This window comes from Heloderma suspectum, chromosome 12 (assembly GCF_057233095.1).
Source record: "Heloderma suspectum isolate Gila_16-S chromosome 12, 16-S_ref, whole genome shotgun sequence".
NCBI lineage: Eukaryota > Metazoa > Chordata > Lepidosauria > Squamata > Helodermatidae > Heloderma > Heloderma suspectum.
In genome coordinates this window covers 36105538-36116741 of record NC_139469.1, presented here as the reverse complement: position 1 = coordinate 36116741, position 11204 = coordinate 36105538, and the positions used below count along the sequence as shown (strand labels likewise).

At 50.0% G+C, this 11204-nt stretch overlaps 1 protein-coding gene across 11 annotated transcripts in view; it reads right to left on the bottom strand.

The window, feature by feature from the left end:
• Positions 1-483: 483 nt before the first annotated feature.
• GGA2 (golgi associated, gamma adaptin ear containing, ARF binding protein 2) overlaps positions 484-11204 on the bottom strand; it is a 30607-nt gene continuing 19886 nt past the window's right edge. For 3 of the 11 annotated variants that reach the window (XM_084819134.1, XM_084819124.1, XM_084819129.1), the window contains 6 exons: positions 7168-7272; positions 5873-6052; positions 4721-4858; positions 4315-4484; positions 3350-3460; positions 484-2702 (listed from right to left, as the gene is read on the bottom strand). In XM_084819134.1, coding sequence (XP_084675260.1) covers positions 2592-2702; positions 3350-3460; positions 4315-4484; positions 4721-4858; positions 5873-6052; positions 7168-7272 — 815 coding nt within the window. In that variant the 3' untranslated portion in view covers positions 484-2591. Of the gene's footprint in view, positions 2703-3174; positions 3461-4314; positions 4485-4720; positions 4859-5872; positions 6053-7163; positions 7273-11204 lie in introns of those variants that run through there. The other 8 variants (XM_084819127.1, XM_084819132.1, XM_084819126.1 and 5 more) reach the window with 5 other exon arrangements.

Sequence of the window (11204 nt, the reverse complement as noted above, 5' to 3'; positions counted from 1 at the left end):
TCATAGGGTTGGAAGGGGCCTACAAGATCATCAAGTCCAACCCTGCTCAGTGCAGGAAGCCTGATTCCCAGGTGGTCTCCCATCCAAGTATTAACCAGGGCTGACCCCGCTTAGCTTCCGAGATACCGTGGACATTTGCAGGATCAGGACCAAACTTCACATGCAGCCGGAGGCACCCAATGCACCATCAAAACCCTGCACTATTACCCTAGAGGAGAGAAAATCCCAAGTGCAACAAAAAGGGAGTGTTACAAATAAACCCTTGGGGGTTTGCAGGATTGGGACAAAATCCTCAACTGCTCATTTCCCCCCATAGCCATTGCTGGCATAGATGCCTTCATTGTCCAAAATCAACAACAATAAAGGGGAGTTGCACATTTCACCCCCACCCAGACATTGCAAGCAGAGCCGCTTCTGTTCCCTATAGTGTTAAAGCACTTTAACTCCAAAGCAAAATTGTGCAAAAGACCCCACCCACCCATTGCTGGCATGAAGCCTTTATTATCTCAAAATTGCTAAATGCTATAGCATGTTAGCGATACAGTGGAGTTGCGCATTTCACATTCCCCCCAACATTGCTGGCAGAGCCCCTTCTGTTTGCTATAGCGCTTTAGCACTAAAGCGAATTTGCACAATAGTGCAATTGTGCATTTCCCCCATATCCATTTTGCTTCTTCACGGAAAAGTAACCAGAGAAGCAAAAAGGGGTGGCAGCTCTAACTGCCTGACAGTTTGCTGGAATGGGGCAAAATTGTAGAGGTGGAGTGCCTTCACGGGGAGCCTCCAGATGCTGTAGTGGATTATTGCAGAACTGTGCTTCTTCATGGAAAAGTGAGCAGTTCCCCAATTTCCCCTGTTCCCCTATTTTCCAAGTTCTGCAATTTCAAAGTGGCAATCAGGGAAGCCTGTCATTGTGTAACTTCGCTGTAGCGGGGTAGCATGATAAAGCGAGCCTGTCATTGTACTTGGGGAAAACTGTCATTTTGTAACTGTAGAGCAATATCAGGGAAGGCTGTGCTTCTTTGGCTGCGGTCGTCCCTGGGCTGCTCGTCAGATCTTGGAAAATGAGCTCTTCAGGCTGGAGCAGAGCAGCCACAACGGGTTTGACTGCCTTTGCCAGGTGACTCTGTAGGATATCAGAATAAGCCACATTGAGCACCAGATGACATACTAAGCCATGGTGGGTTAAATAACCCTTACTGCAGACTATGGGTTATCAGAGTGGCTTATTTTGGCCAAATAAGCCATCATGGATTTAAACATTCCTGACAGACGACACAATAACCAATTATGGGTTAAATAAACCATGGTGGCTTATTTAACCCATCATGGGTTATTATGTCATCCGAACCCAGTCATAAAGACTCTGCAACCCTATGCTGGCTCTAACTTGCAAACTAAAAATAGAGGGAGGAAACAATCCTATGTCCACCAGACATTGTCTAGAGGGCCATAGGATTTTTCAGTTTCTGGGGACTGAGGTTGGAGCCAAGGGTCTGAATGCAGTTTCCAAAAACCACGCTCCCTGCCCCCTCATAGCTGGCGTGGTTCTCTCCGCGCTGGCTACTTCTCCACGCTCGGAAATGGAGTGCAGAAATGGGAAAAGGGTGGCCGTAGCACGGGGGTGGGGAGAGGACCGCAGAAGCCACGTTACGCAGCTTCCTATGTGCTGTGTGGCCTACTTCCCTCCCCGAAGCTGCGGCTAGACAGCCAAAATTGGCTGTCTAGCCAAAAATGCTAGACATTTTTGTCTACGGTCGCCCTGCATTGGATTCTCAGCAGCCTCCAACTTCAGAGGCTGCCAACTATCGGAATATGATTGCATCTTTAGCTGGCTCAATGCATTAGGTGATCTATAAACAGCTGAGAGTTATAAAAAGTGTTCCAATGCATATGCTGCAAAGTTCCTGATTCGGGTGGTTCCAGAATTCCTGAGAAGTCGTTTCTCTTTTGCATTAAATTCCCTGTGCTACCCCTCTTCTTTCTGCCACCCTGTCCTTATAGTTCCGTCTCCTGAGCGATCTCCCATCCCAGCTTTTCAGCTTCCCCCAGTATCTCCCCAGACACTCTTGGCAACAGTGCTCAGCCGTTCATGTTTTTAGGCCCTAATTGAGGGTTTTTCAACTTGCTGACCTTCCACTCTTAGAAACTGCAGCATATGTCCATATTTTGTGGGTCACAAACAGTTCATGACATCATGTCAGCTCATCCAATAGCTAGAAGGGCAGGTTGGCTGTGGGGGTTTTTTTGCAGAAGACAACAACCAATTCTTAGTTTACACATCACGAAATATGTGAAAAGCAATATTTCTAGCTTAAGTCAAATATTCTTATACTATGAGTCAGCAATCAATTGGTCCCTTCAACATTATTGGAGAAAAAATATCCAATGCCATTTCTGAAGTCCAAATGAATACAGAGATAGCTAATTTTTTTTTTTATCAAAAAAAATACTGATTGGTTTACAGAAAGAAGAAGCTGTCATGGTCAAAAGCTTCACGCAACCACGTCGGAGTCTGGGCACAAGGGCCACAAGGAAGGCTTTGGGTCACCTTCAGAAGACACTGGGGAAGCTGTGGCCAATTCCCATCTTCAGCTCCCTCCCCAAAAGTCTGCATGGGGGAAATCCACCACCTCCCCAACTTCACTGTGAGCCCGATCATCCTGGCTGAACAGCAACCGGTATCTCAGTCGGAGGGGAGCCTGGGGCAGGGAGAAAGAAAAGGACAGATGTTAAGGCCCTCTGCTTTCTCAGCCAAACCACTTTTGCCAACCCGCTGTAGGCAGGCTTGCCCTCCTGGAAGGGGGAACAAGAACCCAATCACTTCTGTCCCAGAAGCTCTTCCATCTGGTGTGGTGGAGGCTGAAGGCACTGGGTGGGGAGAGGAGGAACAAGGCACACTCAGAGCCAGAGTTCCACCATGGGAATGAGTCCCAATCACAACCACCCCAGCTCAAATTAAGCTCTGGGAACCACTAACAAACCAGTCCCTGCCCATCATTTCTAGTTGTAAGAAAACATGGCCCAGGAAAGGGCCAAAGCTTCCACCAGGGGAAATTACAAGGGTGAGGAACATCTGGCCCTGCACATGTTGCTGACCTCCAACTCCCACCAGCTGCAGCAAGTATGGCCAATGGTCAGGGATGCTGGACCCCAGTCCAACATCATCTGGAGGGCCACAGGTTCCCCGGCCCTGCCCTAGATTTTGAACAAGCGCCCCCCCCCATCAGCAGAAGGGTCACCAGCGCCTGGCTGTGGCGGCATCTCTGGCAACTGCCGGCTGCACAGCCTCCTCCTCTGGTCCCAGCACAGACTCACAGGCCATGCGCCACCTGTCCCAGCCACGTACCTTGTGGGGGTTGGCCAGCAGCAAGACCTGGGAAATCACAGTTGGGGGCAGGAGTGGGTTGAAGGCAGGCAGCTCTGAGCCCGTGGCTGGCTGCAGCTTGATGGCCATCGACTGCCATTCACCAGCAAGGAAGAGAAAAGACAGGAGGAGTCAGGAGCTCCCTTTGCACACCAGCAAAGCACGAGGAGCAGCTGGAGAGGCCCACGGCCCGTGCCAGCCAGGTATTGCCTAAGGGCTCTTACCAATTCAAATGTCTCTCTCCCACCTTTCCATTTCAAACCGAAATGCCCAAGGAGGCCAAGTTAAAAAAAGGAAGCACCAACAGGAGGAGCAGAAAACAATCAACACAGATGGGGAGTCAGGCGTGATAAAATCAAGCAGTGACCGCGCCCCTGCCCACATCCTGCTGGGACAGAAAAGGCTTCAGCTAGCGCCAAAGTGCCATTCAGAATAGGGCCAGGCCACTCTCATGAGCGCCTCTGTCTGGTGATGCCACAGAGGTGGTGGTGGGATGCTCAGACGGGCCGGCCTAATGGGACAGGCAGGATCATGTAGGAGGAAGCAGCCCCCAGGAGTCTCCTGATCCCAAGCCTCTTAGCTCGATGGCTTCCGAACTCTCGATGGCTTCCGAACTCAGCCCGAGTTCTCAAAGATGCCACCTTCAGGAGCACCCGGCCCTTTTAGCCCCTTTGTTATGAAGTCTTAATTTGGACAACATGAGTATTAGACCTCTCTCGGGAAATTCTAGGCAAAACAGAGCCACCCTAGGTCACAGTTTTACCCAGACTTCCCAAGAGGGGTCTAATATTCATGCTGTCCCAATTAAAACAACCATTTGCATTTTTGCATTACAAGATCCCCAGTTCTGGATGCCTGTTACATTTAGAGGGTGTGTGGAATCCTGAATTCAGCATGAGAGCAGAGGCCCAGAGGGAGGGGCTCTTTGGGCAGCCCTGGTCTCCCACCTTGGGCACAGCAGCCTGAAACACAATGTGCCGGACTGGATATGGGCAGGTGCTGAGCAGGGAGAGCACCAGCACCCTGGTGGCTGGGTGGCTGGGGACTGGGTCCCTGGAGAAGTGGAGCATGGCCTTCAGGCCGTTCCGCTCACAGATGTTGACTGGTGGAATCGTGCCTGTTGGGGACAAGAAACAGAGTAGGTGAGCGGAATCAGTAAGCAGATGCCCATGCGCCCTCTCCTAACACAACATGGTGCCTGGGGCTAGGACAGCCACAGGGGAACAAACGAAGGGCCAGCTAGCGAGGCCCCGTGGCCCCAGTGCAGCCTGCAGGCCACCAAGAGAGCCGCAGCAGCAATCATGGCTGCCCTGCTATGGTGCCTTGAAGGAAACCCCAGATCCCCACACTCACTCAGAGTAATTGAATCCAGTGGGATGAATAGCTCGGCCAAGGAGTGCCCGCTTGGGAGATGGCACGAGGGCAATGGAGGTGTCACTTCATGGAACACACTGGAGAATGGAGCCCCAGCCACTGGGCTGTTGGGGAAACCTGGCAGAGACAGCCACGCAGCTGGAGGTAATGTTTTTCTTTCCAGTAAAACCATAATGCTGTCCTGCAAACCTGCACCCATGCTCTGCTTATCTCTTGCCTAGATGACTGCAGTAGCATCACTCCCCTCCTTCCTACTTCTGTCATTCTGCCCTGCACCAGGAGAAAGAGAAATCTGCAGCCAACCAAGTAAACACAGCCCAGCTCCCTCCTCATTCTCATGGGAGGAGGGGGCAGGCAAGGGAGAAGCAGGACAGCTCCAAGCGCCCTGGCAGGATCTTCTGTCCTGGCTGCTCCTCGTGGGCTCTGAAGCCCCCACCACAAATGGGCTTGGCCTGGGTCATATAGACAGCTAGGAAGTTGCCAGTGGGAGCCACAGCAGAACTCATTCACACACTGCCCATATTGTAACTCATTCCTGGCTTGGAATTATATTGGTTCATAGTGCTTTTATTTATTAGATTTATTAATCGCCCATCTGGCTGGTCACCCAGCCACTCTGGGCGATGTATAAAGCATATAATAAAACAGTTTAAAACAATAAAATTCTACAATAAAAACATTTTCTAAAATACCCTAACCCACCCCAAATGCCTGCCTGAACAACCACGTTTTTAATGCACGACGGAAGCTCATTAAAGAGGGGGCCCGGCCGGGTTTCTCTAGGGAGGGAGTTCCACAGAGTGGGGGCCACCACAGAAAAGGCCCTCTCCCTCGTCCCCACCAGTCTAGCTGTCCTGGCTGATGGGACAGAGAGAAGGCCATCCGAGGCTGATCTTGTTAAGCAGCCTGTCTGGTGTTGCTGAAAAGAGTTTGACAAAGGAGACAGCATGATCACAGTAATGAGACAGAGACCACCACCCCCATCAGCTTCCTCAAACTCTCTTCTCCTGCACACCCTTTCCAGCAATAAGAAGCCAGAGAACCGAACCACAACTTCCGTTTGAGGTCAGGAGCTTCAAGGGAGATGTGCAAACTCACCACAGCCCCTGAGCTCCAGTCTCCAACACTCACCTAATGACACCAGCTCCTCATCTAGTGAGTGGGTGGAGGGGGAGGAGTGCAGCCTGCCTTGGAAGGATTCTGTCTTTGCATTCCCTTGCAACTCTACGGGAGCCTGGAACACTGAATCCAGCTCAGAGAAGTCGATGAGCGGGAGGCTGTTCACACCATCTGGAGGGGGCTGAGGCTCTGCTGAAAGGAAAGCAGGAATGTTCCAGAGAGCAGCCGTCATTCCAAAGAGGATGCTGGTGAACATGCGGACATTTTCTCTGCAGTGCAATAGTGAGGGACTGTTACATGCAGGGATGCCAGCTCCTAGGTTTAGGGCTGACCTTCCTTCCTCCCAGCCCGACTGCCGCTGTTCTGTGGCGTTTCACCTTTACTGGGGTTCCTGAGTGATGTTACTGTCAAGTAGGATAAATGGTTCAAGAACTGAGCCAAGTTTGCTCAGTTAGAGGAAAGTATTTTGGAACGCCGTTCCGCTCCTTGGGGAGTAGCTCGTTTGCCAGTTCAGGTAGCTTTAGTCAGTTGCAGCTGCTGAATAACCCTCTGCTTGCTGGCTGACAAGGGTTAAGCCACGTTTCTTAGGGCGCAATCCTATGGCCGCTAGACAGCAGCTAGACGGCCATAGGATCAGTTGGTTCCCGGAGGACCGCCCTCCACCCCTCCCCCGCCACCTCACAGGCAGCGCGATCGGCCCCATGCTCGTCAGAGCAGTGCAGAGTGGGGAAACGCAGCGTTCCTGGGAGTGGGGAGGTCGGAGGTGCTGGTACGACACTCCCTATGTGTCGTCTGGCCTGCCCACCCCGCGCTCCGAGGTCCTGCCGCTAGACAGCTGACGTCGGCTGCCTGGCTACAACAGCAGGGCAGTGGGAGCACGGAGGAGATGCGCTCCTCACCACTCCTCCTGCCCTGCAGTGGACAGGCAGTCGCCGCCGAGTTCGGAGGTGGCTGTCTCCCCCCATAGGATTGCTCTCTTAACATGCTCCCAGACTAGCTACTTTGCCAGCCAGCTAAGCGGATACAGAAGACCCTGAAGAGGATGTTTCAATTTACTGTTTTGCTTCAAAGCAGCGATTTTTCAAATTCGCCTACCCTTTCATGTGCAATTTGGTCCACCACAGTGCAGTGGGGCAGTTTTCTGCTCACCCTTCTGACCCTCCTTCCAGTCCCTTGCAAAGCCTTCTCCTTCCTCATTTCTGTCCCAAAAAACATGGAGGACCAGAGGCACCACCCCATCTTGTTTTGCCCCCTCCCTCCCTCCTGGGCTCCATCCGCCCAGGACCAGCCCTTTACAGCATACCTACCGGTGGTGCCACTGAAGCTCGCCACAGAATCCCTGCTGGTGCTCACAAGCTTCTTGCTTAAGTGAAGCACCTGCACGAGCCGGTCATTTGCTTGTAGAACCTCTGCTACCGAAACAGGAGAGGGAATTTGCCACCCCGGACATCACACAATGCTAAGAGGAGGGCGGAGGGGGGAAACCCTGCCTGAACCTCATCCCCTCCAGCCTAGAACCCCCACCCTCCCACCCCAGCTGTGTTACATGGTGTAGAAGGCCTGCAGGCCCAGTGCTCAGCAACAGAGCACCTGCTTGGCATGCGGGAAGTCCCAGGTTCAATCTTGGCAACTCCCAATTCACAGGAGTTCAGGCAGCAGGGCTGGATATGACCCTAGAGAACTCCAGGAGGGCTTTAAACTGAATCCTACAGGGAAGGGAGATGTAATGTTGGGGGTAATAATGGACGTAGGCGCATGCACTGCAACGGAGAGAACAGCTCTGATAGCACCCAATAATACTCGTCAGACACATGTAGGAAGAAAGCCAGACTATGGAGCACATGGTCTTCGATGTCTATATACCAATGCCCAGAGTATGGGAAACAAACAGAACGAATTTGAACTCTTAATACAGGAGGGATATTATGACCTGATAGGTATAACTGCCCCTTCATGGATCACTGCCTTGTTGTGGCAAAGGGGCTTGCGTAACTCAGTGAAGCCATAAGCTATGCCGTGCAGGGCCACCCAAGACGGACAGGTCATGGCAGAGAGTTCTGACAAAATGTGGTCCACTGGAGAAGGAAATGGCAACCCACTCCAGTATTCTTGCCAAGAAAACCCCATGGAACGTATCACAAGGCTAAAAGAGATGACGCCGGAAGATGAGCCCCTCAGGTCGGACGGTGTCCAATATGCTACTGGGGAAGAGCAGAGGGTATTTCCAAGTAGCGCCAGAAAGAGTGAAGCAGCTGGGCCAAACCCGAAAGGACACTCAGCTGTGGATGTGTCTGGTGGTGAAAAGAAAATCCGATGCTGTAAAGAACAATATTGTTTAGGAACCTGGAATGTCAGATCAATGAATCAAGGTAAGCTGGAGGTGGTCAAACATGAGATGGCAAGATTGAACATCGACATCTTGGGAATCAGCGAACTAAAATGGACAGGCATGGGCGAATTTAATTCAGGTGACCATCATATCTACTATTGTGGGCAAGAATCCCTGAGAAGAAATGGAGTAGCACTCATAGTCAACAAAAGGGTGGGAAAAGCAGTACTGGGGTACAATCTTAAAAATGATAGAATGATCTCAGTACGAATCCAAGGCAAACCATTCAACATCACAGTAATTCAAGTCTATGCCCCAACCACTGAGGCCGAAGAAGCTGAGGTTGATCGGTTCTATGAAGACCTACAACACCTTCTAGAACTAACACCAACAAAAGATGTCCTCTTCATCATAGGGGATTGGAATGCTAAAGTAGGAAGTCAAGAAATCACCGGGATAACAGGCAGGCATGGCCTTGGTGTACAAAATGAAGCAGGACAAAAGCTAATAGAGTTTTGCCAAGAGAACATGCTGATCATAGCAAACACTCTTTTCCAACAGCACAAGAGGCGACTCTACACATGGACATCACCAGATGGTCAATATCGAAATCAGATTGATTATGTCCTTTGCAGCCAAAGATGGAGAAGCTCCATACAGTCAGTAAAAACAAGACCTGGAGCTGACTGTGGCTCAGATCATGAGCTGCTTCTTGCAAAATTTCGGCTTAAATTAAAGAACGTCGGGAAAACCACTAAACCGTTCAGGTATGACCTAAATCATATCCCTGATGAATATACAGTGGAGGTGAGGAATAGATTTCAGGGATTAGACCTGATAGACAGAGTGCCTGAGGAACTATGGACGGAGGTCCGTAACATTGTTCAGGAGGCAGCAACTCAATCCATCCCAAAGAAAAAGAAATGCAAGAAAGCAAAGTGGCTGTCTGATGAGGCTTTACAAGTAGCTCACGAAAGAAGGGAAGCGAAAAGCAAGGGAGAAAGGGGAAGATATACCCAACTGAATGCAGAGTTCCAGAGAATAGCAAGGAGAGACAAGAAGGCCTTCTTAAATGAACAATGCAAAGAAATCGAGGAAAACAACAGAATGGGAAAGACTAGAGATCTCTTCAAGAAAATTGGAGATCTCAAGGGAACGTTTTGTGCAAAGACGGGCATGATCAAGGACAAAGAAGGCAGGGACCTAACAGAAGCAGATGAGATTAAGAAGAGGTGGCAAGAATACACAGAAGAACTACACAGGAAAGATCTGAATGTCCCTGATAGCCATGATAGTGCGGTCACTGAACTTGAGCCGGACATCCTCGAGAGTGAAGTCAAGTGGGCCTTAGGAAGCATTAGTAACAACAAAGCTAGCGGAGATGACAGTATTCCAGCCGAGCTATTTAAAATCCTAAAAGATGATGCTGTTAAAGTGCTGCATTCAATATGCCAACAAATCTGGAACACTCAACAGTGGCCACAAGACTGGAAAAGGTCAGTTTACATTCCAATTCCAAAGAAGGGCAATGCCAAAGAGTGTTCAAACTACCGCACAATTGCGCTCATTTCACATGCCAGCAAGGTGATGCTCAAAATCCTACAAGCTAGGCTTCAGCAGTATGCGAACCGAGAACTACCGGAAGTACAAGCTGGGTTTCGAAGAGGCAGAGGAACTAGAGATCAAATCGCCAACATTCGCTGCATCATGGAGAAAGCAAGAGAATTCCAGAAAAACGTCTATTTCTGCTTCATTGACTACGCTAAAGCCTTTGATTGTGTGGATCACAACAAACTGTGGCAAATTCTGAAAGTGATGGGAGTACCAGACCACCTTACCTGTCTCCTGAGAAACCTGTATGAGGGTCAAGAAGCAACAGTAAGAACCAGACATGGAACAACCGATTGGTTCAAAATTGGGAAAGGAGTACGACAAGGCTGCATATTGTCACCCTGCTTATTTAACTTATATGCAGAGTACATCATGAGAAATGCCGGGTTGGATGAATCAGAGGTCGGAATTAAGATTGCTGGGAGAATTATCAACAACCTCCGATATGCAGACGATACCACCCTAATGGCAGAAAGCGAAGAGGATCTAAAGAGCCTCTTGTTGAGGGTGAAAGAGGAGAGTGCAAAAGCTGGGTTGAAACTCAACATTAAAAAAACGAAGATCATGGCATCTGGCCCCATCACTTCCTGGCATATAGAAGGGGAAGAAATGGAAGCAGTGACAGATTTTACTTTCTTGGGCTCCAAGATCACCGCAGACGGTGACTGTAGCCATGAAATGAAAAGACGCTTGCTCCTTGGGAGGAAAGCTATGGCCAAACTAGACAGCATAGTAAGAAGCAGAGACATCACCTTGCCGACAAAGGTCCGTCTAATCAAAACTATGGTTTTCCCAGTAGTAATGTATGGCTGTGAGAGCTGGACTATAAGGAAGGCTGAGCGCCGAAGAATTGATGCTTTCGAACTGTGGTGCTGGAGAAGACTCTTACGAGTCCCCTGGACTGCAAGGAGGTCAAATCAGTCCATCCTAAAGGAAATCAACCCTGAGTGCTCATTGGAAGGACAGATAATGAAGCTGAAGCTCCAATATTTTGGCCACCTAATGCGAAGAGAAAACTCCCTGGAAAAGACCCTGATGCTGGGAAAGACTGAAGGCAAAAGGAGAAGGGGACGGCAGAGGATGAGATGGCTAGATAGCATCACGGATGCAATGAATATGAACTTGAGCACGCTCCGGGAGAGAGCGCAGGACAGGAAGGCCTGGCGTGCTATGGTCCATGGGGTCACGAAGAGTCGGACACGACTGAACGACTGAACAACAACAACAAGGTATAACTGAGCCTTGGTGGGATGACTCTCATGACTGGAATACAGCAATTGAAGGATATAACTTGTTCAAAAAGAACCGGAGGAACAGAAAGGGAGGTGGGGTTGCACTGTATGTGAAAAATACATATCTCTGCACAGAAATACAGGAGGATGAGCTTGGTAGCCCCAGCGAGAG